We start from the raw sequence: 26,298 nt of genomic DNA on the forward strand, positions 1-26,298 counted from the left end.
TTTGAATTTTATTGTTTTTGGATTTTGTTGTGAATACATTATTTGCAACTGAAAAAATAAATTATACGATTGGCAACCAAATAATATTTAAAATAATTTTAGTTCTGAAAATATCAAAATTATTTTGGATCGTATTGTATGTTGATTTTTATCGTATTTAGTTGTAACCAGATAAATTTTCAAAATAATTAAAAGATAATAATTTCACCAATTTTTAGAAAATAATAGGTTTTGCAAATATTATTAACAATCAGAATATTTTTTAAAAAGTTCCAGTTTTTTTTATCATTTAAAATTGTGAAAACATGCGGTACTAAGCATATAATTAGTTTTACATAACTAACGCCTGATCTTATTCACCTAAATATAGTATTTAGATCTTGATTTTATATATTTTTAGTATTGATCTTGATGTATGCTTTTGGATGACTTTTATTGTTAACCTTAACCGGCGGGGGGAAACAGGATTTAGAATTCACCTGGGTTGGACGGAGCGGCGGAGGTCGGCGGGATAGCGGCAATTTTAATTGTGCAATGTGGGTTGTAAAGTGTAAAAAACAAAGACAACACCGTGTGTGTATGTTTAGTTTGGTGGAGACGGGAGAAACATAGTTGTTTAAATTTTTGGGCTATCTGGGGCTGAAACTATATTGAGGCAGCATACATACATATATATGTATGTATGTATGTATGTATGTATGAGTTGGACTCAATGTAGACTAAAAACTCTGGAGTCTTTAGAGACTATAAGATATACCGTTAAAATAATCTGGCAATTAATGAACATGATTAAATATTTTTTGTCCTGCATTTCTTTTCATGCATTCCTAGTATTGTAATATTAATAATTTACACTATTCTTATCCTACAATTCTAATAATGTATTATTAATATTCTTGTACTTCATTTCTTGTTTTAGTTTTAATTCAAAACTATATTTATAATTTACGTTATTCTTGTCCTGCATTTCTAGTAATATAATATTAATAATTTGTCTCGCATATTTGTGATATATCCAAGTGTTATTTAGTCTTGTAACATATTCAATTCGTTGCAGGACAATGACAAATGAGTTCAGCCAATCATAGCAATGTCCAACTACATCTTTGTTTTGTATGCAATTATTATTTTATTTGTTAGGATTTCGATGATTGAACACCAATATTATGGAATTATTATTTTATGTTATGCGGGATTTAGAAGTTGTGATTATTGTTCACCGATTTAGAAATGCAGGACATGATAGGAAGAGAAAACGAATGTGCACGACAAATATCTGCAGTCTTTGAATGTGTTAGAAATGAATGACTGTGATTGAGTCTCTAAAACCTCCACAAAAATTAATCTCCATAGAACTTTGCTATATATATATATTATAAAAACTTTTTTTGACCAAGCTACAGCCCACCCAAAAAGGCTGGTTCCGCCCCTGTTAACCGGGGTTATACATGTGCATTTAAGTTTACACTTATATATTATATCATCTAAGATTTTGATTTTTTAAATAAATTGTAAAAAAATGATCATGCTTTACAGGGGAATTCGAAAAAATTGTGCTAGCATACATATGTTGTGTGCTTGCTTGCAAGTTAGTCATCTTTGTGTCAAACTACTATGTCAAACTAAGTTCACGGGGAAATTCGAAATAATTGTGTTAGCATACATATGTTGTGTGCTTGCATGTTAGTCATCCCTATGTTAAAACTAAATTCAATAACGTGATACATTTTATATTATATTTATATTTATATTGTAAAATAGAAAATATAAATTCATGTTACTGGTATTTTCTTAAAATCAAACAATGATATTAGTTGAAATCTGTGTTTAAAAGAATGAAGTATTTGAAAAATAAGTTAATTTTTAAATAAAAATTAGATGAAATTGTGATTGTCACCATATATAAAATCCGTGTTCTGAATTGAAACATTGAATTTATATATAAGACTGTATGATTCAAAAACTTAAATTAAATTTGAAATAAGATTGAGACGGGTAAAAGCATCTCCAAAGGTGTTATGCATATTTATTAGTTATAATATGATATATAGATAATTATCTAAAATTATAGCTAAGAGATCCTAGATTCACTCCAATGGTGTTATGTATAATTATACAATCTAAAATTATACATAATAAGTTTAGAGGTTTTACAAATGTAGCTACCCCAATTTTAGTTATCTAAATTTTTTTGCTAAGAGGTAATGGTGGGAGTGCTTAACTTTTTACATAATATCTAAACAGTGCCACTAAATGCCATGTAGATAATTTAGCTAATGGTTCTAGTCCCTTGGAAATGCTCTAAGGGGGTACTCCCTCCGTCCCTTTTTAGTTGCCGCCTTTGGGTTTGTGCCGGTCAAATTGGCCAAAGTTTGACTAAAATTTATTAATATTTTAACAAGTGAAAAAATAAAAAAAATTATGTCATCGGAAATAACTTTTAATCTTTATTAAAATGTAATTTTCTGTTTTTTAAAATAATTAAAAAGTGACTTATAATTTTTGAAAAATTAGTCAATTTGACCAATAAAAATAGAAATGTGAAAATTAAAAAGAGACGGAGGTAGGTCTGCCAATGGATAGGGTTCGGATCGGATCGACCTAAATCTATATCCATATCCGTTTATTTTATCGGATTCGGATCGGATCGGGACCGAATTTTTTTTAAGCCGATCCATATCCATATCCATTAGGATCACGAATCTCGGTTATGATATCCGATCCATTTACTTTATATAGAAATGAATGCTAAAAATGAATTTATCATGTGGAAATGAATTTATTTCCACATTAAATCATATAAAAACGAATGTATTATATATAAGATTAAAGAATGCATTAAACAAAATAAGGAAAAATGAAAGGCCAAGTCTAGTTGTCCAATCTTAAAAAACAATACCAAAATGGGAAGATATATGCCTGAAAAAATAAATAAAGAATGTAAACATCAAAAATAAATAAAGAAGACACCGGTGAGTGGTGACTGGCAGGAGACGTAAGAGACTATATTATGGACCATCAAGCTTACACATGAATCTTTACCACTGCATTGCTGCATATTAGCCCCTTTGTAAGTATTTATGTTAATCAGTAGTAAATGAATTAAATATAACTAACTAATAACTCTCATTCTGTAAAACTATCGGGAATAAAATATAGAGAAAAGTGCACTATGTGTACCTATACTATGGCCTATACAGCACTTGCAATACTGAAGTTTCAAATCCTACACCCGATGTACTGTACTTTCTAATTTTATGTAGTTAGTGTATATCTGTCAAATAAACACCGACGTCGTTTGAGTACTTATGGAAATTATTATTTCGACGGCTCTTTAATCATCTTTAAAGGCTCTCCTCTACCCAGAACATTTGTGCACTCATCTCCCAACATAAACCCTAATCCCAATCAGTGACCTAAATCATTTTCTTCTAAAATGGCCGCAAACAACGGTAGTGAGACAAAATCGAGTGATTTCGGCCCCTCCCGTGAGATTCGTGATCTCGATCTATGTTTCTCGATCTATGATCCATTAATGATGATGCTGTGGAAATGAGTTCACGCGCTTGAAGATGTAACGATCGCCTTAACTGCTGCGTCTTTTTGTCTGCTTTGGGTGCTTGATATTTAAATGACTGAAATAACCATGGCTTAAACTATTTAATCTCACGGCATCAGTGTTTATTTGACGGTTGTACACTAACTGCATAAAATTAGAAAGTACAGTACATCGGGTGTAGGATTTGAAACTTTAGTATTGCAAGTGCTGTATAGGCCATAGTATAGGTACACATAGTGCACTTTTCTCTAAAATATATATATATATATATATATATATATATATATATATATATATATATATATATATAATTATTAATTGGATCGGGTTATAAACGGATCGGATCACACTAAATCCATATCCAACCCATTTATTATCGGATTTTTCTTATCGGATCGCATTTCGGATCGGATTTTTTTTTTGTTAAATCCATATCCGCTAAAATAATCCCGAATCGGATCGGGTCGGATCGGATTTTCACTCCATTGACAGCCTAGACGGAGGGACTAACTATCTACATCAAATTAGCTTGTTCTACTGCACTACCGTGTCCTAAGATCTTGCAACATGCACTTTCATGTGGCACTTTCATGTGTACCGACTACCGAACTTCTGCAGATCGATGTGACGGAAGAATAATATCAAGTCAGTGCAAGTTACAATCCATTACTGAACTCTTCCAGATTTTTCGCAACTAATGTCAGTGTCGTTTGGATAAATTTACTTTTCAGAATTAAAGGCGTCTATATGAAAAAAGATATAGACAATTTTGTTTTTTTACCAAGTTTGTTATTATATTTTTTTATCAAATAACAAATATGAAATACCTCTTTAATATTTATATTCAAAAAATTTATAAAAAGATGTATTTTCTTTTATAAAAATAAGGATTTATTTTCTAAACAAAACACGCCCACTATATCAAGAGCCCTCTGCAGTAATACCAAAAAGATTACATTTGTTCACAAATTAACTAAAGAGTTAAATGTACACCCTATATCTCAAGTTTCCACTTCTTGCTCTTTCTGTATTTCTGTTTTAGATATTTTTTTTGGCTCACTTATACTAACAAGATTCTCGTAAGGTGTGTACTTCTCTTAGATAGCAGCTAACATTTTTAAAATACAACTGAAAAATAACTGTGGGTGTGAAAATAGTTGAAAACTAAGCTCAGTTGTTGGTGAAAACTCGCAATTATCCACACACTTGAAGTCACCACCAATATAGGTACCAGAGACTCCATCAGATGACCTCCACCATGTGTTCTGATCGTGAAACAAATCGGTCCAGGTAAATAATACACAAAAATATCAAATAGATTCATGGAAATATCAAAACCCTACAATTAAAATAAGTTCATATAGAGATGAATAAATAAGCAACAGATATCACAAATCAAATTTTATTTCATCTACACCAAAATTATTTCATTCAAACAATAAAAAACGGAGTGAGGATTACTTACTTTAAAAATTAAATCATCATCATCTTCTTTACTAGCATCTTTCAAACTCGACGTCATTAGGACAAATATTTTAGATATTTAACAGACTAATATTTAAGAGACTAACAAAAGAGATTTATAATTACTAGGGTTATTTATAATCGTGTGTGTCTTCTATTTTGTCACCAATGTAGTGAGACAAAGAGGCTGGAAATATAAGACTAACCCTTGTAGAAAATATGCAGAATCATGTTGTTGGTATAGAATAGCTTTTTCATATATCAATCTATCGAAGGGAGGCTCCTATTTATACACAAACAATCTAGAAAAATCAGGAGCTAATTACACAAATTCAGCTTAAAGAAATATTCTGTTCCTTTAATTATGGAACAAATATGGCTATTTCCTACACTCCCCCTCAAGTTGAGCAGTCGGTGCTCCAATGCCCAACTTGCGTAAAGTCTCTTCGAAGGCTTTAGTATTGACCGCTTTTGTCAGGATATCAGCTAATTGATCCTTTGATCGAACAAACGGAAGTTTAATTGTCTTATCTTCCAATCTATCCTTGATGAAATGTCGGTCTATCTCAACATGCTTCGTTCTGTCATGCTGGACCGGATTTTCTGAGATTTTTATAGCTGCCTTATTGTCACAAAACAACTTACATGCTGTTTTCTGTGGAAAACCAAGCTCATTCATGAGTTTCTGAATCCATAGGATTTCAGTTATTCCTTTTGCTATTCCTCTGAATTCTGCCTTTGCACTTGACAAGGCCACAACCTTTTGTTTTTTACTTCTCCAGGTGACCAAGTTACCACCTACTAGAGTAAAGTACCCAGAAGTAGATTTCCTGCCGTCACGATCTCCTGCCCAGTCTACATCTGTGTAGGCAATTAGATCCAGATGATCATTTTTGGCGAAGTAAATTCCCGTGCTACTTGTACCCTTTAAGTACCTCAAAATTCTCATTAATGCTGTCATGTGTTGTATTTGTGGGAGACGCATGAACCTGCTCACCACTCCTACAGCGTAAGCTATGTCAGGTCTTGTGTGAGCTAAGTAAATGAGTTTTCCCACAATCTTCTGATATTGCTCTCTTTTAGCCAGTTTTGCTCCTTCATGAATTTGATGACCATGATTAGCAACGATCGGTGCTCAGCTGGTTTACAGTCTAGCATTCCTGTTTCTGTTAAAAGATCAAGGATATATTTATCCTGGTGAATGAAGATTCCTTGTTTTGACCTCAGAACTTCTATGCCAAGAAAGTACTTGAGAATCCCCAAATCTTTCATCTCAAATTCTTGAAACAGTTTTGCCTTTAAGTCAGTGATCTCTTTCTCGTCATTTCCGGTGATAATCATATCATCCACATAAATTATCAAGCAAGTGATTTTATCTCTAACCCTCTTCAAGAACAGAGTGTGATCTGAGTTGCTTTGCTTGTACCCAAACTTCTTCATAGCTTTTGTGAATCTTCCGAACCATGCCTTAGGAGACTGTTTTAGGCCATAAAGTGCTTTTATCAGTTTGCACCCTTCTCCATCTCCAAATTCCTGAGAATACCCTGGTGGTGCCTCCATATATATTTCTTCCTCAATACTTCCGTGAAGAAAGGCATTTTTTACATCAAATTGATATATAGGCCACTCCTTGTTTGCTGCTATTGAGAGTAAGACCCGTATTGTATCAATCTTGGCTACAGGAGAGAAAGTCTCAGAGTAGTCTATTCCATATGTCTGGGTATATCCTTTAGCCACTAGTCGTGCCTTGTATCTCTCAATAGTTCCATCTGCTCGGTATTTGATAGAGAATACCCATCTGCAACCCACCTTTTTCTTCCCTTTTGGTAGGATGCATTTTTCCCATGTTTTGTTTTTCTGTAGAGCTGAATACTCATCCTCCATAGCTTGTTTCCACTTTTCATCTCCAAGGGCTTCCTCCACTGTTTTGGGAATGTCAGTGGAGTATAAAGAAGCGGTAAAAGTCGTGGCTGTGCTGGACAAGTTCTCATCGCTGATTCTCTCTACAGGATATTTAGACCGTTGGGCCTCATACTCTGGATCATACCTTCTCGGTGGAACTCCTCTTGTACTTCTCGGAGGTAACTGATACCTGTTTGGAACACTACCACTAGGAATAGTATTAGTTTCAATAATAGTATTAGTTTCAGGGTTCTCAGAGCCGACCTCTGCTGAGGAGAGATCATCAGAAGGATGCTCATCAGACGGAACTGGAATGGTCGGAACTGGAGTGGATAGTAGAGGAGATACTGATGTTTCAGGAGCAACATCGGTGGTATTGCCTACTTGTGTTGTAGGATCTGGATTCATCACTTCCGGATATGTTAGCCAGCTAAGGTCATCACTCAAACTCTCCCCCTGAGGACTAAGCTGGGTATAGTAGTAAGACTGTTCAAAGAACTCACAGTCTAAAGTAGTGTAGATTTTGTCCTGGATAGGGTCATAACATCGATACCCCTTTTGATTAACCCCATACCCAAGAAAGACACATTTAACAGCTCTGGGTTCTAGTTTGGTGCGTTCTCTTTTTTGAAGATGAACATAGACAATACATCCAAAGACTCGAGGAGGTAAGGAATGTGAGGATGGAATTGAGATATGTATCTCAAGAATATCGAGAGGTGTATCGTAATTGAGGGGTTTTGTGGGAAGGCGGTTAGTGAGATAGGTAGCAGTAGCAATAGCTTCGGGCCAGAAGTGGACAGGAACATGAGATTCGATCATAAGGGCTCGGGTGATTTCGAGAAGAGTTCTGTTTTTTCGCTCAGCTATACCATTCTGTTAAGGTGTGTAAGGGCAGGTAGTTTGGTGGAGGAGACCATGGTCAGTAATAAATTGTTTCATGTTCAAGGTAACGTATTCCCCCCATTGTCAGATCGTAAAATTTTTGGTTGAGCTCTAAACTGAGTGCAAATCATGTGGTAGAATTTAACAAAGACATCAAACATTTCAGACTTGTGTTTTAAAAAATACACCCAACTCATACGAGTACAATCATCCACAAATAAAACAAAATATGAAAAATTATGAAAGGTAAAATCTGGAGCTGGTCCCCATACATCCGAATGAATCAAGGCAAATGGTTGAGTACTATGAGTCACACTAGGATAATATGAGTGCTTATGGCTTTTAGCTAAAGCACATGCTTCACAATTCAAATCTACGGCAATATTCTTTAAAGAGGGAAATAATCGTTTGAGATAACCTATGGAGGGGTGACCTAGCCGACGGTGCCACATCCAGAGTTGATGTTCTGGTGATCCATGAACAAGCAAAGCGATACCGTTTTGAGTCACTTCATTCACATAGAATAATCCTCCTCGGTCAGTACCATTCCCAATGATCCTTCCCGTCTGAGCATCCTGCACAACACAACTAGAAGATGTCATGAGAACAGTACAGTTAAGTTCTCTAGTTAACTGGCTAACAGATAAAAGCTTATGAGTAAGATTAGGAATTAAGAGGCAGTTCTGTAAATGGATATTAGAGGTAACATCCACAATTCCGACCTGGGTAATGGGTATATATTCTCCGTTTGCAGTTTGGATTTGGGTTCGATGAGTGTTGCTGGAAGACACAATATCAGAAGAATCATATGTCATTGTGTCGGTGGCCCCACAATCAAAAATCCATGGATTGGATATTTGGTTGCACAAGAGGCCCACAGAAATTTGATTGCCGATGACTTTACTTTCACGGACTGTACCTGTTGCTTGATCTGAATGTAGCGCTGTTGTGAGGGGAATGTTGTTGTTACCATCTGGGCCACCTACAGCTAGGTTGGCCTTGCCGTCGGTCTTCTTCTTCTGCTTCAGGTCGTCCCACCATTCTGGATACCCAATGATTTTGAAACATCCCTCCTTGGTGTGTTTCGTACCACCACAATGGCTGCACTTGAGCTGGGTTTTATCCTCTCGTCGGAATGACGAGGATTCTGACCTGCGTTTTATGAGGAGCCCACTACCAATCTCTGATGGTTCTCATCCCAATGACGAGTCGCTGGCCATTATGCCGCGACGTGCAATCTCCCGTCGTATAGACGCGTAGGCTGCGTCTAGGGTGGGTAGTGGATCTTAATACAATATATCCCTCTTTTCTTTGTCTAGAGTATCACTCACTCCGGCCAGAAATTGGTACAATCTTTGTCTTTGTATGAAGGAATTAAATGAAGTAATGTCCTCTGCACATTTCATGGGGTTGGGCATTCTCCTGTCTATTTCCTTCCACAGAGTGTTTAGTTTACTGAAATAAACTTCTATAGTGTCATTTCCTTGTCTTATAGTTGCTGCCTTTGAGCTTAGATCATAGATCTGGAGTTTGTCTCTCCCACTGCTAAGGAGAGTTTCAATTCCCTTCCATAGTTCTCGGGCAGTCTTGTAATCCAGAAATTGGTTCACAAGATCTCCATCAGTGTTTTCAATGATCCAAGACAAGACGGTTGAGTCCTTTTGAGCCCACTGTTGGTACTCGGGGTCATTTTGTGGAACGGGATTGGCTGTGATATGGTTGAGCCTTCCTCGACCACCAATAGCAATATGCATTAATTTGCACCATTTGGTGTAATTAGTGAAATTCAGTTTCTCGGCAACACGTACCGTTTGTGGTATTCCGGTTTCTGGGAGGTTTGAAGTTTTGTGTAGTTTCTGAAATAATTGGAACATTTGTTCCATAGAGACTAATTGTGTTTCGGGTGATTGGGTTGTGTTTTCTGATTGATCAGACATTGTGGGTAAGAATATAGTAGATGATGAGAACCAGAAAACAATCCTGAATCCCAATCGAACTTTAGGGCTCTGATGCCATGTAGAAAATATGCAGAATCATGTTGTTGGTATAGAATAGCTTTTTCATATATCAATCTATTGAAGGGAGGCTCCTATTTATACACAAACAATCTAGAGAAATCAGGAGCTAATTACACAAATTCAGCCTAAAGAAATATTCTGTTCCTTTAATTATGGAACAAATATGGCTATTTCCTACAACCCTCCCTTCAGCTTGAAAAATGCCAAAATATCAAAACAAACATAAATAAAGTACACGAAATGAAAATTTAAATCCACAACATGAGTGTGCATTTAACTCTTAACTAAACTATAAACTAAACCAGCTTGTTAATGTGGCCGCCATATACTCTATTTAAGTAGCATTTCTCCCTGTGGAAACAACTCAAGATCGAGCCAGTGGGTGATACTTGGGAGACAGGGAGTGTGTTAAAAAGAAAGAACTGAAAAACATGGAACTAGTAAACGTTTTATCCATGACTGCAGGCAACCAGGAATGTAGTTATGCCCACAACTCCAGCCTTCAGGTTCCCCCCTCCCTCTCCCTCCCTCCCTCTCTCTCTCTCTCCCCCTCTCTCTGTCTCCCCTTCTCTCTCTCTCTGGCACGTACTACACACTCACACTCACAATGATCTATCCATTCACAAGAAGGTGAAATATTAAAGATGTTATTATGTGCGATATAAATAATTATGTTTCATACCGTTTTCATTGTATAGAAGACTTAAAAACATTTTTGTTATCTCCAGAAAAATGTGATACTAGGGTCTAAAAATGTTTTAGACGACACCATCAAGAATTATGGGACAGAAGGATTCTCGGAATGCTTGAACGTAGCTGATTTGGGTTGCTCATGTGGACCTACGGCCTTCTTGTCTGTTACAAATATAATCAACAGTGTTCATGCAGTATGCCAAGAAAAAAATCTGAAAGCACCTAATGAATTTCAAGTTTTTCTAAACGATCTTCCAAATAATGATTTCAATGCACTTTTTAAAACGGCACCAACATACGTTTTAAAGCCTGAAAATGAGAATGGTTGTAAAAAACCTTTTAACTATTATATATACGGAGTGGCAGGTTCTTTCTATACAAGACTCTTTCCGAGTAAAAGCCTTCACTTGGTCCATTCTTCATATGGTGTTCACTGGCTATCTCAGGTAGTATGTTTATATAATCGAAATCAGAATCTATGCTATTATATTACAATGGACTAACAAAGTCTAGCTCTTAGGTTCCTGAGAAACTGCTGGATAGTAACAAAGGGAATGTCTATTTGGCGAAAGAGAGTCCGCCTGGTGTTTATGGAGCATACTTTCATCAATTCAAGAAAGATTTCACAACATTTCTGCGCATGAGATCGGTAGAAATGATTCCTGATGGCCGGATGGTGTTAACACTCATTGGCAAAAATCCTGTCGAAGACTATTGTGTTTATGACTTACTGGCCAAGTCGCTCCAAGACATGTTGGTTGAGGTATAACTCAAGATACATGAATTGTTCATAATTTAACAAGTTGATATAAAATCGAAGTTAACCATATTGATGTTTTCTTTGCAAGGGTTTACTTCTAGAGGATGACATTAATTCCTTCAATCTACCGTTGTATCATCCTTGTACTAACGAATTGGAAGCACTAATTAAATCTGAGAGTTCCTTTAGCATTGATAGACTCGAGACCTTCAAAATGAACTTGGACATGCGCACTGAAGATGAGATAATAAAGTCAGGGGAAAGAAGTGGCAAGTATATTGCCAAAATACTTAGAGCTGTAATGGAGCCTGTGCTTGCTAGTCATTTTGGAAACAATTGTGTGGACAAGTTATTTGAGAGGTATGCAGTGCACGCTAGTGAGCAACTTTCCAGGACAAAAATTGAGAGTTTCAATATTGTCATCTCATTGACAAGGAAATGTAAAAACTGAGAACTTCTTAGTTCTTGTACTAAAAACAAGAATGATGAAAAAGACAAGAACATCTGTAATGATCTTGCTAGCTGGGAATTATTGGTAACTGCATCATTTCACGGTGTGGGGAAGGGGAAGGGATGTCATGAGGATCAGTTTGGGAATGTCCCCAGACTCTCCACTCTCAATGGTTAATAGAATCTTAATTAAAACTCATTGTTTAGTGCTCTAGCAATGCGAGGTGTAGTGTACTTCCATACTTCAAGGATAAGAAGCCGTAAATACCCCCAAATGTCTATGTTACATATTCTGTAAATAAATGATTTCATAAAGTTATGAAGTTCATAACATTCCTAGGCGTATTTTAAATTAATGAAATTTTCAAGTATTGTGTTTAAATTTTAAAGAGTCTCCATGAACTCTACAACATTTTATCAAAAATTTGCACAAAATTATAATCACATCAATCTACTAAAATCTATAAATTAAAACTAATCCATTAAAATCCAATCGAATACACCCCAAAAATAATATACTTCAAATTACTCCAGCGTCAGTAATTTTGATTTACACTAAATTTCTACTGATTAGAATAAATTACTTATAAGAAAATTACCTAGAATAAATTGAGAATAATAAAATAAATTAAGAAATTATCAAAATGTTACACATGCTTTTTTTTTCCTACGTAAAATTTTTTGTGCAAGAACTATTATTATCGTAATTATTAAAATCAGTTATCTAAATAAAAAATAATTATTAATATATGTTAATTATTACGTGCGTACTGGAAAATCCGAGTAATTTAAAGGGGGCAAATGGATGCCAAACAGGCTTTGGGCTTTTAACATAAGTTGTTAGATCATATATCTGGGCCAAATCTCTCCTGGCTCTAAAGCTGAAACCACAAAGCCCACAACCCAGACCTAAAACGACGTCGTTAACACAATTCAACCCCCTTATTGCTAAACCCTGAATCACTTCGCCTCTTTAACCCCGACCTATCAACGGCAGGTTCTTGAAGCTTCTTTCTGGTAAGCCTCTTTCTCTATAACCAAAACAACCCTTGCAAACATCACAGCTTCAATCACTTTGATGTATACATATATCACTTGTATCTCTATATCGAGTCTTTTATAACTTGTTTGTTTGATTGAATTAGGGTTTATATCGGCCGAGTCAAGATGAGATTGGAGAAGTGCTGGTTTTGTTCTTCAACCGTGTATCCTGGTCACGGTATTCAGTTTGTGCGTAACGATGCCAAGGTATATCATATATCTTGTTTGTATTTTGTTGTGTGAATAATTCTACGTGCTTTCGATTTCATATCTACTGGTTATATAAAAACACGTATGTTTTCGGTTTATCGATGTCCGGGTAGTATTTTATTGAATTTATGCGAGAAGTTGAAAATTGTTAATGTTTGATTAGTGGGTGAAAGTATTGCTTATTCTCTGGACTCGGGGGGAAATGTAAATATTTATGTTTTCTTAGTTGCTAGCAACACATATCTATATTTGGTTTTTAAAGTGATAAGCCAATAATATTGACCGAAGCTACAAAAACACCACTTTGTTGCTGTGTAGCCATAGTTGAATGATAATTGGCATAAATGGACGATTGTTCTAGATACAGAATGAGAAATGCCTAAATCATACTTCGCATTACTCCCTCCATCCCATTTTAAGTGTCCTGTTTGACTTTTGAATGGTCAAATTGACCAAATTTTGACTGAGATTTACACATAATATAAATTTTAAAAATAAAAAAATTATGTCATTATAAAGTACGTACAATATACTATAATATGTAATTTTAATAACAAATTTTTTTATTATGCTTGGTCAAAAACTAGTCAAGTCAAAACAGGACACTTAAAATGGGATGGAGGGAGTATTAAGTAACTAGGAATGGGGTGCAAGTTGGTTTGATTTAAATGAAAGACGTAAGAGTTGGACATAGTGTTCTTTTAGTTTGGAATTAAATAAATGCGGTTTGCAACTAGCATTGGAGTGGAAGTCTTTTAGCACCATAGTGCACTATTTTGCTGCCATATTATAGCAAGGGCTGTATTCATTTGCATATCCTTGGACTTGCTCTTAGGTTCAAATGGGATTTTAGCTACAGGTCTCCAGGTGTGTAGTTCTGCTTTTTCCAAGATAGCAGCAGTTGAACAGATGTTTTTCACTTTTGCTGAGTAGTTTTTAGCCACAATTTAAAGCTTCTGGGAATTAAAAAAAATTAAAACTAAAGCAAGACCGATTGTTTGTTTGTGTAATGCCGATCTGTGGCTTTTGTCTTGTTTGTTCGCTTGCTAATTCTAGCTGCTTAGTTATTATATGATGATTTTATCTTAATTTTAAGTTAGGCCATGTGCTGTATATTTTATGCTTGTGTGGGTTCTTTCCTGTCCCAACTCTTTCCGCTCAGAAGTTTCGTATAACAAAAACAATTATTATGTCAGTACACATAAAATTGACATTATTATAAATGACCTCGAGTGAGAGATGTTATAGTTATTGAGTATTGTGGAATAGTATTTGGATTTTTCTACTGGGGAAACACCAGCTGCCACTCTCACAGTTGTCAGGGCATGCCTTATTAAATATAAAATAGTATATGATTAGAATTGTTACTACTTACTCGAGTCCCAACCTAAAATGTAGCACCGAAAAGTTGCAAATCTGTAAATCAGATTTTATTTGTATGATGAGAAAATGTGGAAGGCTGGATTGTGGTGAATTTTCCATTCTGAATATAGTCCTCCAGAAGTTTTTTGATTATAATACACGTTAATCTGACTTGCTTTCCCATCTGCAGATATTCCGATTTTGTAGGTCCAAATGCCACAAGAATTTTAAGATGAAGAGAAATCCCCGTAAAGTTAAATGGACCAAGGCATACAGGCGGTTACACGGGAAGGACATGACTCAGGTGAAGAAACTTGCCATCGTGTAATTTGATGAACTTACCATTCTGTAGTCTTTATGGTTAAATCTCACTGTTACTAACATTTTGATATGAATTATTGTTTAGGATTCAACATTTGAATTTGAAAGGAAGCGTAACAGGCCAGAGAGATACGACAGGAATCTCGCTGAGAATACCCTCAAGGCCATTAAGAAGATTGTGAAAGTTAGAGCTGATAGGCAGAGCAAGCACATTTTGAATAGGTTTCACTCTTATGAATTATTGTTTCATCATAATTACTATCTTACCTATTCTTTAAATCTTGTATTTATATCCTGAACTTTCTTTTAGAATGAAAGGCAACAAATCTGCGGAGCGCAAACGGGATGCAAAGGAGCTTGAACAGAGCATTCACATGGTCAAAGCTCCTGGTGCCCTTCAAAAAGATCCATCCCTTACATTGGTCAAGGTTACCCGGCGTTCAGAAGAAAATGGCATGAAAGAATAGTCTGGTTTTACAAAATTCTTTTGCAGTTTCATTGTGTTGATTGCTGTAGCATCAGAGTATTGATGAGACGAAGACACTTAATATTTGAAGTACTTTTGGTATCTTGTGACTATGGAAACGTCATAAACAAGTTTGTTTTAATGCACATCGAATCTTAATGGTAATTTTATTTTGTTTACTCATTGCTTCAGTAATTGCCAATTTGCCATCTTGAACTGGATACAAACTTTGCCTCCCAGAGACTTGAACCCTCAGACGCCAGTTAAAAAACACACCCGTTACTTTTGTCCGAGGGGGACACTGATAAAAAAGCTAAACTCTCGGTTTTTAATAACCTTGAACCCGTGCGAAGCTTTGCCATCTTGAACTGGATACAAACTTTGCCTCCCAGAGACTTGAACCCTCAGTCGCCAGTTAAAAAACACACCCGTTACTTTTGTCCGAGGGGGACACTGATAAAAAAGCTAAACTCTCGGTTTTTAATAATACTAGCCTTGAACCCGTGTGAACGCTCATATATATAATTCAAAGTTTATCATTTATAATTTCAATTTTAATATTATTTTATTAATAGTTTAGTATTAATGAATTGAAGTTCGATTAAATTATATTAACCAACTATAGATTTTCAATTAAAAATTTAGCTCTTATGAATATTGTTTTTATATTGTAGATCGGTGGTATAAACTATAAATATTGTTATCATCTATTTTTAATTTATTTTTATAATATTAATATGAGATACTTTTTTTATTTTTTTTAATTAATTATAAATCAATATACTTATATAAAGGAGAAGCGAGGGGCGTGTTTCGGGTATATTAAAAGCAAGTTTTGGAATCTGATTTTGTTTCAGATTATTTATGAAATTTCTAATTTTCTGGAATTTTTGGATTAAAAATAGGAAAAATCAGAACTATGTTTTTTAGTTTTGAGTATATTAGAAACAAGTTTCAGAATCTGATTTTGTTTCAGATTATTTATGGAATATAGTAGCTCGAAAGTTATAATCTGATTTTGTTTCGGATTATTTAATTATGGGCACACAAGTCTCTCTACACCTATAAATAACCTTATAAATTGTACGGTTTTGGATCATCTAAATACAACCTCCTCTCTCTCAATACCACAATCCTACCTCTATCTGGTGATAGTTATTTTGCTCGATTTCTAACTCGGTGGTGCCGTTCTTCTACAACGATAAATGAATTAAAAAAATAAAGGTTGTTGCAAGCAAAGGTAGTTATAGACCGCTATGTTGGAGTCGACAAATCCAAACACGGGAAGAGAATATAATCTTGACGTAATATTGATGGATGATATCAATAAATTCACCGTTAGCTCGAAAGTTATAATCTGATTTTGTTTCAGATTATTTAATTATGGGAAAAAGTAGCACACAAGTCTCTCTGCACCTATAAATAACTTTATAGATTGTACGGTTTTGGATCATCTAAATACAACCTCCTCTCTCTCAATACCACAATCCTACCTCTCTCTGGCGATAGTTTTTTGCTCGATTTCTAACTCGGTGGTGCCGTTCTTCTACAACGATAAGTGAAGGCTGTTCAGTATTAAAAAAATAAAGGTTGTTGCAAGCAAAGGTAGTTATAGACCGCTATGTTGGAGTCGAAAAATCCAAACACGGGAAAAGAATATAATCTTGACGTAATATTGATAGATGATATCAATAAATTCACTATTAGTGATGTATGTTTGTTGGTTATTCTTTTATAATATTTGTTTTGTTTATCGGACATGTTTGTTGTTATTTTTTATATGATTTACTTTGTCTACAAGAAAAAAAATTATTCGTGCATTATCTGTTTGCTCCGTTGAAGCAACTTTTAAGTGAATACTGTATATACAGTATTAAAAAATAAAAGTTGTTACAAGTAAGGTTAGTTATAGACCGCGCTATATCACGGATTTGAGTTACATGTTTTTGTGCACAATCAATGCAAAAAAAATTGGAGGAAGGTGACAATGTAAAAAAATGACTACTTTTCAAAAAAAAAAACAAATAAAATTAAAATTCGTTGTGCTTTAAATTATCAATTACGTGTATAAATTTATTTTCATTTTTTTCACCATGAATTATAGTTCAATTTTGCAAATTTATATATTAGTATTGGTATTACATCAAGAATTTTATAATATAAAATTTATTTTATCCTACAAATATTAATTTTGAAATATTATTTTTTATAGACAACCACAAAAATATTTTATTTTACAAATATTAATATTGAATTATTAATATAATTTTTAACGACTTGGTTGTGCCTATCACGTGATAGACACGGTATCCAGACCATGGTTGTTTCAGATCTATACTACAGTCAACTACCATAAATTTGGCACTAGATCTGACAAAGAATTCGAAATGGCTGAAGCAGTAGTGTCGATTGTTGTGGCAAGGGTCACTGATTTATTGATTCAAGAACCCCTGGCTCTTCATGGACTCAAGGATGAAATTCAACAAGTGGTGACCAAGCTCCAGTTGATCAAGACATTCTTACGAGATGCTGATTCGAGGATAAGTGAGTGTCAAGTCCGGACTTTGGTTGCTGACATACGAGCACTTGCTTATGATGCTGAACATGTTGTAGAAAGCTTTATTGTTAAAGCTTCATCCTCTGCAAGAAACAGAAGGAAACAAGCAATCAAGATCAAAGATATAGAAAGCAAGATGTCTCTCCTCTCTGATCGCATCCGTGATAATAATATTAAATCAACATCAGAATCATCAAATTCATTGTCGGAAGCACCTGGAAAGCTAAAGCGATTTCACTCTTTCACAACCGTCGAGCCAGAGATATTTGTGGGATTTCATGGAGCCGTTGATCGACTGGTGGGACATTTGGTGAAGAAAAGTGATGATTGTTATCCGCTTATCTCTATTTGTGGAATGGGCGGTCTAGGTAAGACAACTCTCGCTCAAAAAATATACAATCATCCAACCATTAAAGCATCCTTTGCTGGTTTAGCCTGGGTTTCCATTTCGCAGAAGTGGCAAACGAAACTTGTGTTGCAACGAATACTGATATGTCTCATCCATGAAAAGAAAGAGGAAATTCTTACTTGGGACGATGACAAGTTAGTGGAGAATCTGCTAGAAATCCAGCAGAGGAAAAAATGCTTAATAGTCCTTGATGACATATGGACTACTGATGCTTGGGATTCTATAAAATCGGCCTTCACAGCTCAAACATCTGTAAGCAAATTAATGCTTACCAGCCGTAATGTGGAGGTTGCTGTGCATGTAAATCGAGAAGGATTCATATACCAACCAGAATGCCTAAATGAAGAACAAAGTTGGGAGCTACTTAAGTTGAAAGCAGTTCCCAGAGGAGATCATCTAGGTACATTTATTATGTTTCATTCACTATAGTGCACACATTCACTCCAAAGAATAAAGTTCAAGAACATTATTGAAAATGTCTAAATCAATATCTGTCTCAAGTCAGATGACATATGTAAAGTTAATAGCATAGACTTGGAAATTCAAGATTTAGTCTAGTACGTATAACTTGTTTCATGATTTCAAACTTGCAATTGCAAAAGCTGTTCGAAAACCTATTGACAGTAAGTAATTTATAACAAAGATAAGAGGGTAAAATATCATTGACATTCAACCTATTTCATTAGTGGTTTAGCTACAAAAAGAGCATAGCGAGAAATTATTTTAGTCTATATGCATTTGTTTGTAATAAATAATATGTGTGCGTTTGTGATTCTTTGTTTTTGCGTGTTACAGATTCCAGAGATATTTTTACTGTGATGGAAAAATTAGGAAGAGAAATGGTTAAAAAATGTGCCGGCCTTCCACTAGCTATAGTCATTTTAGGCGGAATTCTTGTAACAAAACCTTCACTGATGGAGTGGGAGAAGGTATATGCTGATAGTTTAGGGTCCCTGGAGAAGGGAAAAGGATTGGGAGAAGATCAGCAAAGAGAATTATTTCATGTTCTAGTCTGGAGTTACAATGATTTACCCCCACAATTAAAGCCATGTTTTCTGTATTTGGGTAAATTTGGTGAAGATGAACAGATAGAAGTAGAGACTCTATATCAGTTATGGATTGCCGAAGGGTTGGTACTGTCGACTGATAAAAGGGAAGGAGAAACAATGATGCAAGTAGCTGAATCATATATGGGGGAACTGATCCATAGGAGTATGGTTCAAGTGACATTTGAAGATATGGAAAACTCGCGTACAAAGATAAAATCTTCCTCACTTCATGACCTTATGAGAGACCTATCTCTCTTCCAAGCAAAAGTAGAAGATTTTTCTGAAGTTATTGATCTTCGAGAAGGAAATGATTTTCAGTTCAATCCTTCAGCAGATTTAAGGTCCATTGACAGTCGGCAACTTGTAGTTTATTATGATGAGGAACATATAAGCAAACAAAGTAAATCCTATTTTGTCAAGAGGTCCAATGAACAACAATATCGTTCAATGTTACTGTTCAATGACGGTGTATTCACTTGTTTGCCGAAAGTAGTGGGGTCACATGTTGCCAATTTCAGGTTCTTAAGAGTTTTTTGCATGGAAAATGCTGAAGTAGATGGTATACTTTATCCTAGAAGTTTTGTGAGAGCGTTAGGAAGCCTTGTGTACTTGAGATATCTTAGTGTAAGGAATGTTTCCTTGTCATTGATTCCATCTATACAGAACATGGTGCTACTCCAGACTCTCAAATTAGATCTATTCAGACCTATATCTATTCCATCATGGCTTTCAGGAAATATTCTGGGCAAGCTGGGACATTTGCGGCATTTGTGTTTACCTCTTAGTGATTCGACAACTCCAAAGAAACAAAAATTAAGGTTTGAGGGATTGGGCAAGTTAGAGACACTGGAAAACTTCAGTAATGTGTGGTGTGAGGCCAAGGATATTCCGCAACTAATCAATCTTCAAAAACTAACATTAGAAGTAGATAGTGGTTGTGATGATGTGAGACAGACCTTGAAAAATCTGTCATCATCTTCAAATCTCGGGTACTTGGGAATTTCTCTTATTTTACATGATCAACCAGGAGAGAACGTGAGAGAGTTGTTTTGGGATTATAATTCCATCCTTGAGAAATTAAGCATAACTGGTCGGCTTGCAGAATTGGCTCAATTATTTGAGAACCCACCGCGGAATATTTTAAATAATCATGTTAAAGAATCTTTAATTCGTATCACTTCCTTGACATTAAAGTCATCGCTCCTGGTAGATGACCCAATGCCAGTACTGGAGAAGATTCCTACGCTGCGTAATCTCGATTTATCCTACAACTCATTTGTGGGGAAGGAGATGGTCTGCTCGTCCATGGGTTTCCCGCAGCTCACCAGTCTTGTACTAGACTACCTCCCCAACTTGGTGAAATGGAATATAGAGGAAGGTAGCATGTCCGTTCTCACCAAGTTAGAGATTTTTGATTGTTCGATGTTAGAGGAGCTTCCGGAAGGCCTGATATTTCTCACTTCCCTTCGGAATTTATTTTTATACCGTATGCCTAAAGATTTCATACACAAACTCCGCACGGTAAATGGCAAACGGGGACAGGACTTTTACAAAGTTGCTCACGTTCCCCTCCTTGCTATTTTCAATGGGAGTAAGTGGCAATACGTGGAATAAGGAGCTGATCACTTCTAGAATCTCACAACCTCTTAATTTCCTTTTTTCAATACTCATGAATGGGTTTTCTTGTTTAATATTGTTTTTCTTTTATCAATATAGTCTTTAACCCGTGCCAAGCACGGACGAGTATATAATTCGTAATTTATTTGTTTATAATTTAAATTTTAAAATTAATTTTAGTACTAATGAATTGAAACATCTATTACTAAGTGTTTTTAGTATTAATATATGTTATTAATAGTAGTTTCAACTAATTATAAATAATATTTAAGAGGATAATAATAATTAAATTTTTGTCTTGTAATAAATGACGAGTGTTTTTAGTATTTGAAATTGTTTAATAAATAAAGAGTAATAAACCTCTGTGACTTTTAGTTGTATAAAGAGAGTGCTAAACCAAAAAGAACAGACCAAACCAAAAATTTGTACGACTACCTTATTATAGTATAGTATAGATAGTACTCCCTCCGTTTCAAATTACATGTCCACTTTAAAAAAATCACATAGTTTAAGAAATATGGATTTTGAGAAAAAAGAGGTGTAATAAATCATTAATTGAACTTAATGTGTGGTGTATGGTTGATCTTGGAAATATAAATTTGAAATATGTGGAGGAGAGTTGATTTTGGAAATATAACTTTACATTGAAAGTTGAAGTAGACAAGTATTTTGAAACAAAATATTTTTTCTAAAGTGGACATGTATTTTGAAACGGAGGGAGTATAAATATACAGAGTTCTAGTTTTTATAGTAGCAGAATTATCTCGTATTAAGATTTTTATGTTCAACATTTTTTTCTCGACAAATATATACTAGTACATTACATTGGTATCTTCAGTACCAGCTGTCTTAGTATAAATATAATGACATATAATTAATATATATATTTTTCAGAAATATATTTTTCATAAAATATATATCAATCATTATATTTACATACAATTATGTATAATTTTTTTATATATACTATATGAACATATATTTATAGCATGTATATTCATATATTTTCGTATATATAAAACAAAAATTTATATCCGCATTCATCTGAATTTACTGTGTACTTCATGTTGGTGTAATAATCATGAATTCAACCACTAATTTTTCTTGTGTAATGTTCCAACAATTTTTACACCAGTAATAATAGATGAAGATATAATAGATTAGGAATCAAAATTAATTAATTGATAGCAATTTAGAATTTATTAAAGATCTTTTTAATAAATCAAAATTTTTAAATCAAAATATAATTCATAAAATTATAAAGTATCTTTTAAAATTTAATCAGTTATTAAATTATTAATTAACAGGGCATTTCTCAGTGCACATCAGATTTTTAGAACGGGGCGACTCACTGTCCGGCCCATATATTAAATGTTCAAAGTTTGCAGGCTCAGTCATTTATCACTTTCTACTTTGTAGTTTCTCTATTTCATTTGCTCACTTTGTTATGGCGCTAAGCTTCTCTTGCTATGCTTCTCTCAACCCACAGCTTCAACGTACCATCTGCTCTACCTCAAACTCCTTATATGTATAAAGAGCTGAGCTGCACACTTATGTTTCAAGTTATAATATTTTTTCATGGTTTGGCAGGTGCAGATAAGCCAATAACTCAGAGCAACAAGAAATGTCTTGAGAAAGTGAAAAATCTCGTAAGAGCAAATGGGGTTTGTTTAAACACAAGCTCCCCACACGAATCTTTACAAAAGGGCAATTGGGTCAAGCTCATTTGTGGTGCTAGCTTTGAGGTCTTATCTAATTTCACACAGTTTCACTTTTTTTTTTTTTTTTTTTATAATTCTTATTTTTAGGAATTAAATTTGAAAATTTTATCTTTTTTTATTTGTCCAGGATGTTGTTGATATTAGAAATCTGTCTCTAGTTTACACATTAGCTGGAGGTATTGAACCTTTGCATATTTATAGATGATATTTTCGTGTGTGTTATTTTATGTATTCTTGAATGGTTTGCAGTTAATTGCATTGCTTGTGGTAATGAATTTTGCATTTTATGCATAAGTGTGTGCGTGTGTTATCTTCATATGTTTTTGGATTCTTTGCAGTTGATTGCATCGATTGTGCGGCTGATGGGGCAGTGATAAATGCGGTAAATGAAGGTATAGAGGCTGCAAGAGCTATCACACCTGTTCGAAGGCCTTGGGTAATGATCAGTGTCAATGATCATGAGGATCTTCATTTCCGCAAAGCACGTAATTTTCACCACTTGTCTATTTTTTATGCTGATAATCTAGTTAAACGAAGTTTGAAAATTTAAGGTAGTAAGTATGAAGATTTTAAAGAGTGCGGTTTGAGTTGTGAAGTTCTTGTGTAAGAAGATTTTGATTAATTGTGGATTACTATTGGAAATGAGTACCTTTCTGAATACATAGTATGTACAATTAATTATTTAAGGCACTTTTTCATGATGTTGTAACTTTTTATGCAAAATGTATTGCAAAATAGATGCTCTTTTTATTTCACATATCCTTTCAGATGTTAAACTTTTAGTATTATCATACACCACGGAGAGGAGTGTAGTAGTAATATTACCTTTGTGTATTTGCTGCTAGTTGCCCCGTATAGTGTCAGTGCCAACGTTAAGTAGAGGACCATAAAACAATTCCAGTTCTCCAATATGCGAAATTTATAGGTTCTTACACATGATACTTTCAGTTCCCCAAACCGATCAAATATGTCGCCCATATTTTGGAACTGAGCATAGTATGGATTTTGTTTCTCACTTATTTGGCAGGTCTTATTTTTTTTCCACATCTTCTGAACTTTTAACTTCTTACAGAATTTGATCCAAATGAGTGTCCACTAGACTGCTCAAGACCATGTGAGAATGTTTGTCCTGCCAATGCTATATCTATGAATGATACAGTTGGCACATTGCAGGTGCTACTGCAATTCATGCAATTTTATTTTTGTTTTCTCTGTGATTTTTGGGAATAACTTTTTGTTATGTATATGGAACTGATCTGCAGCATGGAGTACTGACAGAACGGTGCTATGGCTGTGGAAGATGCTTCCCTGTTTGCCCATATGATAAAATAAGTGAGTCGCTCCCTTGGTTTCTTGTAATATTCTAATTTGATTTCCAAGTTGGGCTCTTATGATACTTTAGTACTTTTGGTACATAAATTTCCCTATTTTTACTGCCCCCTCCGTCCTCAGGGTGTTCAAACAGGATTTCACGTTTTGCTTAAGCCATAATATACTGTAAAGTTTCATTTATATCATTTAAACCTGATTTATCCACTTGTCTATATGTAATTTCAACAAAAAGTGCTAATGTCCTAAAAAAAAAAAAAACATGTTTAGAATTTGAAAATTCGACATGATGTCTGTAATTCGAGTCGGGCGGCTTGCGAGCTCGCCCGGCTCGAACTCGTTTAAGTCGACGACATCCATGATATTCTTCTCTTTTCTGAATCAATTATATAATTAATGTAGTGGAAATTACATATATAAGGGATGCTGCTGCAACAGCTGAGCTTCTGAAGAGGGGTGATGTTGATGCTGTGGAGATACATACAAGTGGAAGGTATACTGTTCAGTTATTTGCTTATTGCATATAAAAATATAGAAACCGATTTACTTAGTAGCATATATTCCCTTGAGGTAGTGTTATCTCATTGATTAGTACTCACAAGTCACAGATTATACTCAGCGAAAACTAATTTGGCGTTGCTCATATAGGCATATATCATTCTTTAAAGAACTTTGGGATGGATTGGGAGATTCTGTTGATTGTCTGAAACTTGTTGCTGTAAGTAAAGAAACCTTCATCAGGTGTTCGACTCGTCCTATGACCCAACAACAAGTATCAGTAGCCATGACTCCCAAAATAGTCTCCGTCACATTTTAAATTTATTCTGTTTTAACTTCCAGGTTAGCTTGCCTGACATAGGTGATTCAACCATACCTGCGATAAATATGATGTACTCAGTTATGGAAGGCAATATGTCTTTCTTTAACTTATGGCAGGTAAGCTTGTTTTATTGTTAATCCTCACAAAATTGCCTGACATTGCTGGAAGCACTTAAAAATTATGATGTGATATTTCTAAGAAGTAATATATACGATGATATCTGAAGTTGGACGGTCGCCCCATGAGTGGAGATATCGGGCGAGGTGCCACCAGGGAAGCAATAGCTTTTGCAGTACGTATAGCTGCTGCTAAAGACAAGCCTCCAGGTTTGTTCACATAGATAATACGACCTACTGTGCCCATTTTGTTTACTTGATGTACATGAATCTGCCAGCGCATCTGCAATTTTAACAAAAAAGATCTGTGTGGTAGGTTTCCTTCAACTGGCTGGTGGTACTAATGCTCACACAGTAGATGGGTTGAAGAAACATAGACTCTTTCAGACAACTACCACATCAAGTACTCATATTTACCATCAGTTTATAAGATTAGTTTATCCCCAAATTTGTTATCTTATAATGTACGTGAAGTTCTTCTACCAACTTTCTTGTCCTTTATGCAACTCAGAGGACAAGAACGTGCATTCAAGTTCACCGAGCTCTAATGCATTAATTGGAGGGGTAGCGTATGGAGGGTATGCAAGAAAGGTTTGTTACTAAATTATTTTCTGTCCTGTTTCATTAGTTGTCATAAGTTGCTCTGAACTAAAGTGAACTTTTGCTCAACTTGGAATATTATTTCCTAGTTATTTGATAGATTAAGCATATCAGAAATATGAATGATATTATAAAAGTTAGTTATGGTCTTTGGCACTTGAATATAGTCCAGACATCATGCTTCGCCAAGCAACTAAAAAAATATCCGCCCATAGGTTCAGCATACACTAATCTTAATTGCTCTAAGGAGCACTATTATTGATTAGGTTGGACTGAATATCTGCACTTGCAGAGTCTACAAATCTATAAGGTTCCGCGTTTTTCCTGCAAACTAATAAACTTATTAGTATTCTGCAAACTACTAATGAATTGCATTACCATCTTCTGCACCAGATTGTTGGAAGAACTCTGAATTCCATGCAGGCTCTGCACGGACATGCCTGCATTGAAGATCACCCTGAGCATCTTGTGATGGCACTCACCGATGCCCTTGCATTGGTTGGACCGATCAAATGTTATCCAAGTTCTTAACAGCATGCCTACATTCTGCCCTACTGGAATTGACATAGCTACCGACTTGCCCAATCAGATATATGAGAGTGCTTACCTCATAGTTCCTGGCATTAAAAAGTAAATGGGCAAGTTCAGATACTTGATCACCACCTTCACAGTGAAAAAGGTCTTAGGTATATTTTAACAGTTCAACCTGTACTCGAGATAAACATATTTTCTTGCAGACTCAATATAAAATAGGATACAGAAGATTAGAAAAATACAGAATAAGCTTTTCTCTAGTACTGCTTGCTTCTTAGTCTTGAAATATATTGAGTAAATGTCATCATCACCTTAATTTTTGATTGCGAAATCTCAAACCAGCCTGGAATGTTAAGGTTTGACATCATTCTTATTGCTTAGGAATCACAAAGTCTGCTGCAAACAGTCACATTCG

General features: G+C 34.9%; 3 protein-coding genes across 3 annotated transcripts; all 3 read left to right on the forward strand.

Moving 5' to 3' along the window:
- Positions 1 to 12,611: 12,611 nt before the first annotated feature.
- On the forward strand, positions 12,612 to 15,310 carry LOC108208727 (probable ribosome biogenesis protein RLP24). The gene is made up of 5 exons (XM_017379251.2): positions 12,612 to 12,748; positions 12,877 to 12,979; positions 14,535 to 14,648; positions 14,751 to 14,887; positions 14,976 to 15,310. Exons 2-5 carry the CDS (start codon positions 12,899 to 12,901, stop codon positions 15,130 to 15,132), a joined length of 489 nt encoding a protein of 162 aa, XP_017234740.1. The 5' UTR covers positions 12,612 to 12,748; positions 12,877 to 12,898; the 3' UTR covers positions 15,133 to 15,310.
- Positions 15,311 to 17,448: 2,138 nt separating this feature from the next.
- Positions 17,449 to 20,857, forward strand: LOC108206384 (probable disease resistance protein RXW24L). The gene is made up of 2 exons (XM_017376666.2): positions 17,449 to 18,497; positions 18,893 to 20,857. Exons 1-2 carry the CDS (start codon positions 17,519 to 17,521, stop codon positions 20,758 to 20,760), a joined length of 2,847 nt encoding a protein of 948 aa, XP_017232155.1. The 5' UTR covers positions 17,449 to 17,518; the 3' UTR covers positions 20,761 to 20,857.
- A 1,248-nt stretch (positions 20,858 to 22,105) lies between these two features.
- On the forward strand, positions 22,106 to 26,206 carry LOC108214029 (uncharacterized). The gene is made up of 13 exons (XM_017385808.2): positions 22,106 to 22,259; positions 22,354 to 22,508; positions 22,612 to 22,660; positions 22,823 to 22,969; positions 23,557 to 23,657; positions 23,747 to 23,816; positions 24,216 to 24,306; positions 24,462 to 24,531; positions 24,654 to 24,749; positions 24,860 to 24,959; positions 25,066 to 25,152; positions 25,261 to 25,340; positions 25,743 to 26,206. Exons 1-13 carry the CDS (start codon positions 22,211 to 22,213, stop codon positions 25,878 to 25,880), a joined length of 1,233 nt encoding a protein of 410 aa, XP_017241297.1. The 5' UTR covers positions 22,106 to 22,210; the 3' UTR covers positions 25,881 to 26,206.
- The last annotated feature ends 92 nt before the right edge of the window (positions 26,207 to 26,298 follow it).

This window comes from Daucus carota, chromosome 1, assembly GCF_001625215.2.
Source record: "Daucus carota subsp. sativus chromosome 1, DH1 v3.0, whole genome shotgun sequence".
NCBI classification, from domain to species: Eukaryota; Viridiplantae; Streptophyta; class Magnoliopsida; order Apiales; family Apiaceae; genus Daucus; species Daucus carota.

Coding starts and splice junctions, on each gene's coding strand:
- LOC108206384 (XM_017376666.2), top strand. CDS start 17,519: ATGGCTGAAGCAGTAGTGTCGATTGTTGTGGCAAGGGTCACTGATTTA. Junction 18,498..18,892: donor TCCCAGAGGAGATCATCTAG/GTACATTTATTA, acceptor TGCGTGTTACAG/ATTCCAGAGATATTTTTACT.
- LOC108208727 (XM_017379251.2), top strand. CDS start 12,899: ATGAGATTGGAGAAGTGCTGGTTTTGTTCTTCAACCGTGTATCCTGGT. Junction 14,649..14,750: donor ACGGGAAGGACATGACTCAG/GTGAAGAAACTT, acceptor ATTATTGTTTAG/GATTCAACATTTGAATTTGA. Junction 14,888..14,975: donor AGCAAGCACATTTTGAATAG/GTTTCACTCTTA, acceptor ACTTTCTTTTAG/AATGAAAGGCAACAAATCTG.
- LOC108214029 (XM_017385808.2), top strand. CDS start 22,211: ATGGCGCTAAGCTTCTCTTGCTATGCTTCTCTCAACCCACAGCTTCAA. Junction 23,658..23,746: donor ATACAGTTGGCACATTGCAG/GTGCTACTGCAA, acceptor ACTGATCTGCAG/CATGGAGTACTGACAGAACG. Junction 25,153..25,260: donor TCAGACAACTACCACATCAA/GTACTCATATTT, acceptor TATGCAACTCAG/AGGACAAGAACGTGCATTCA.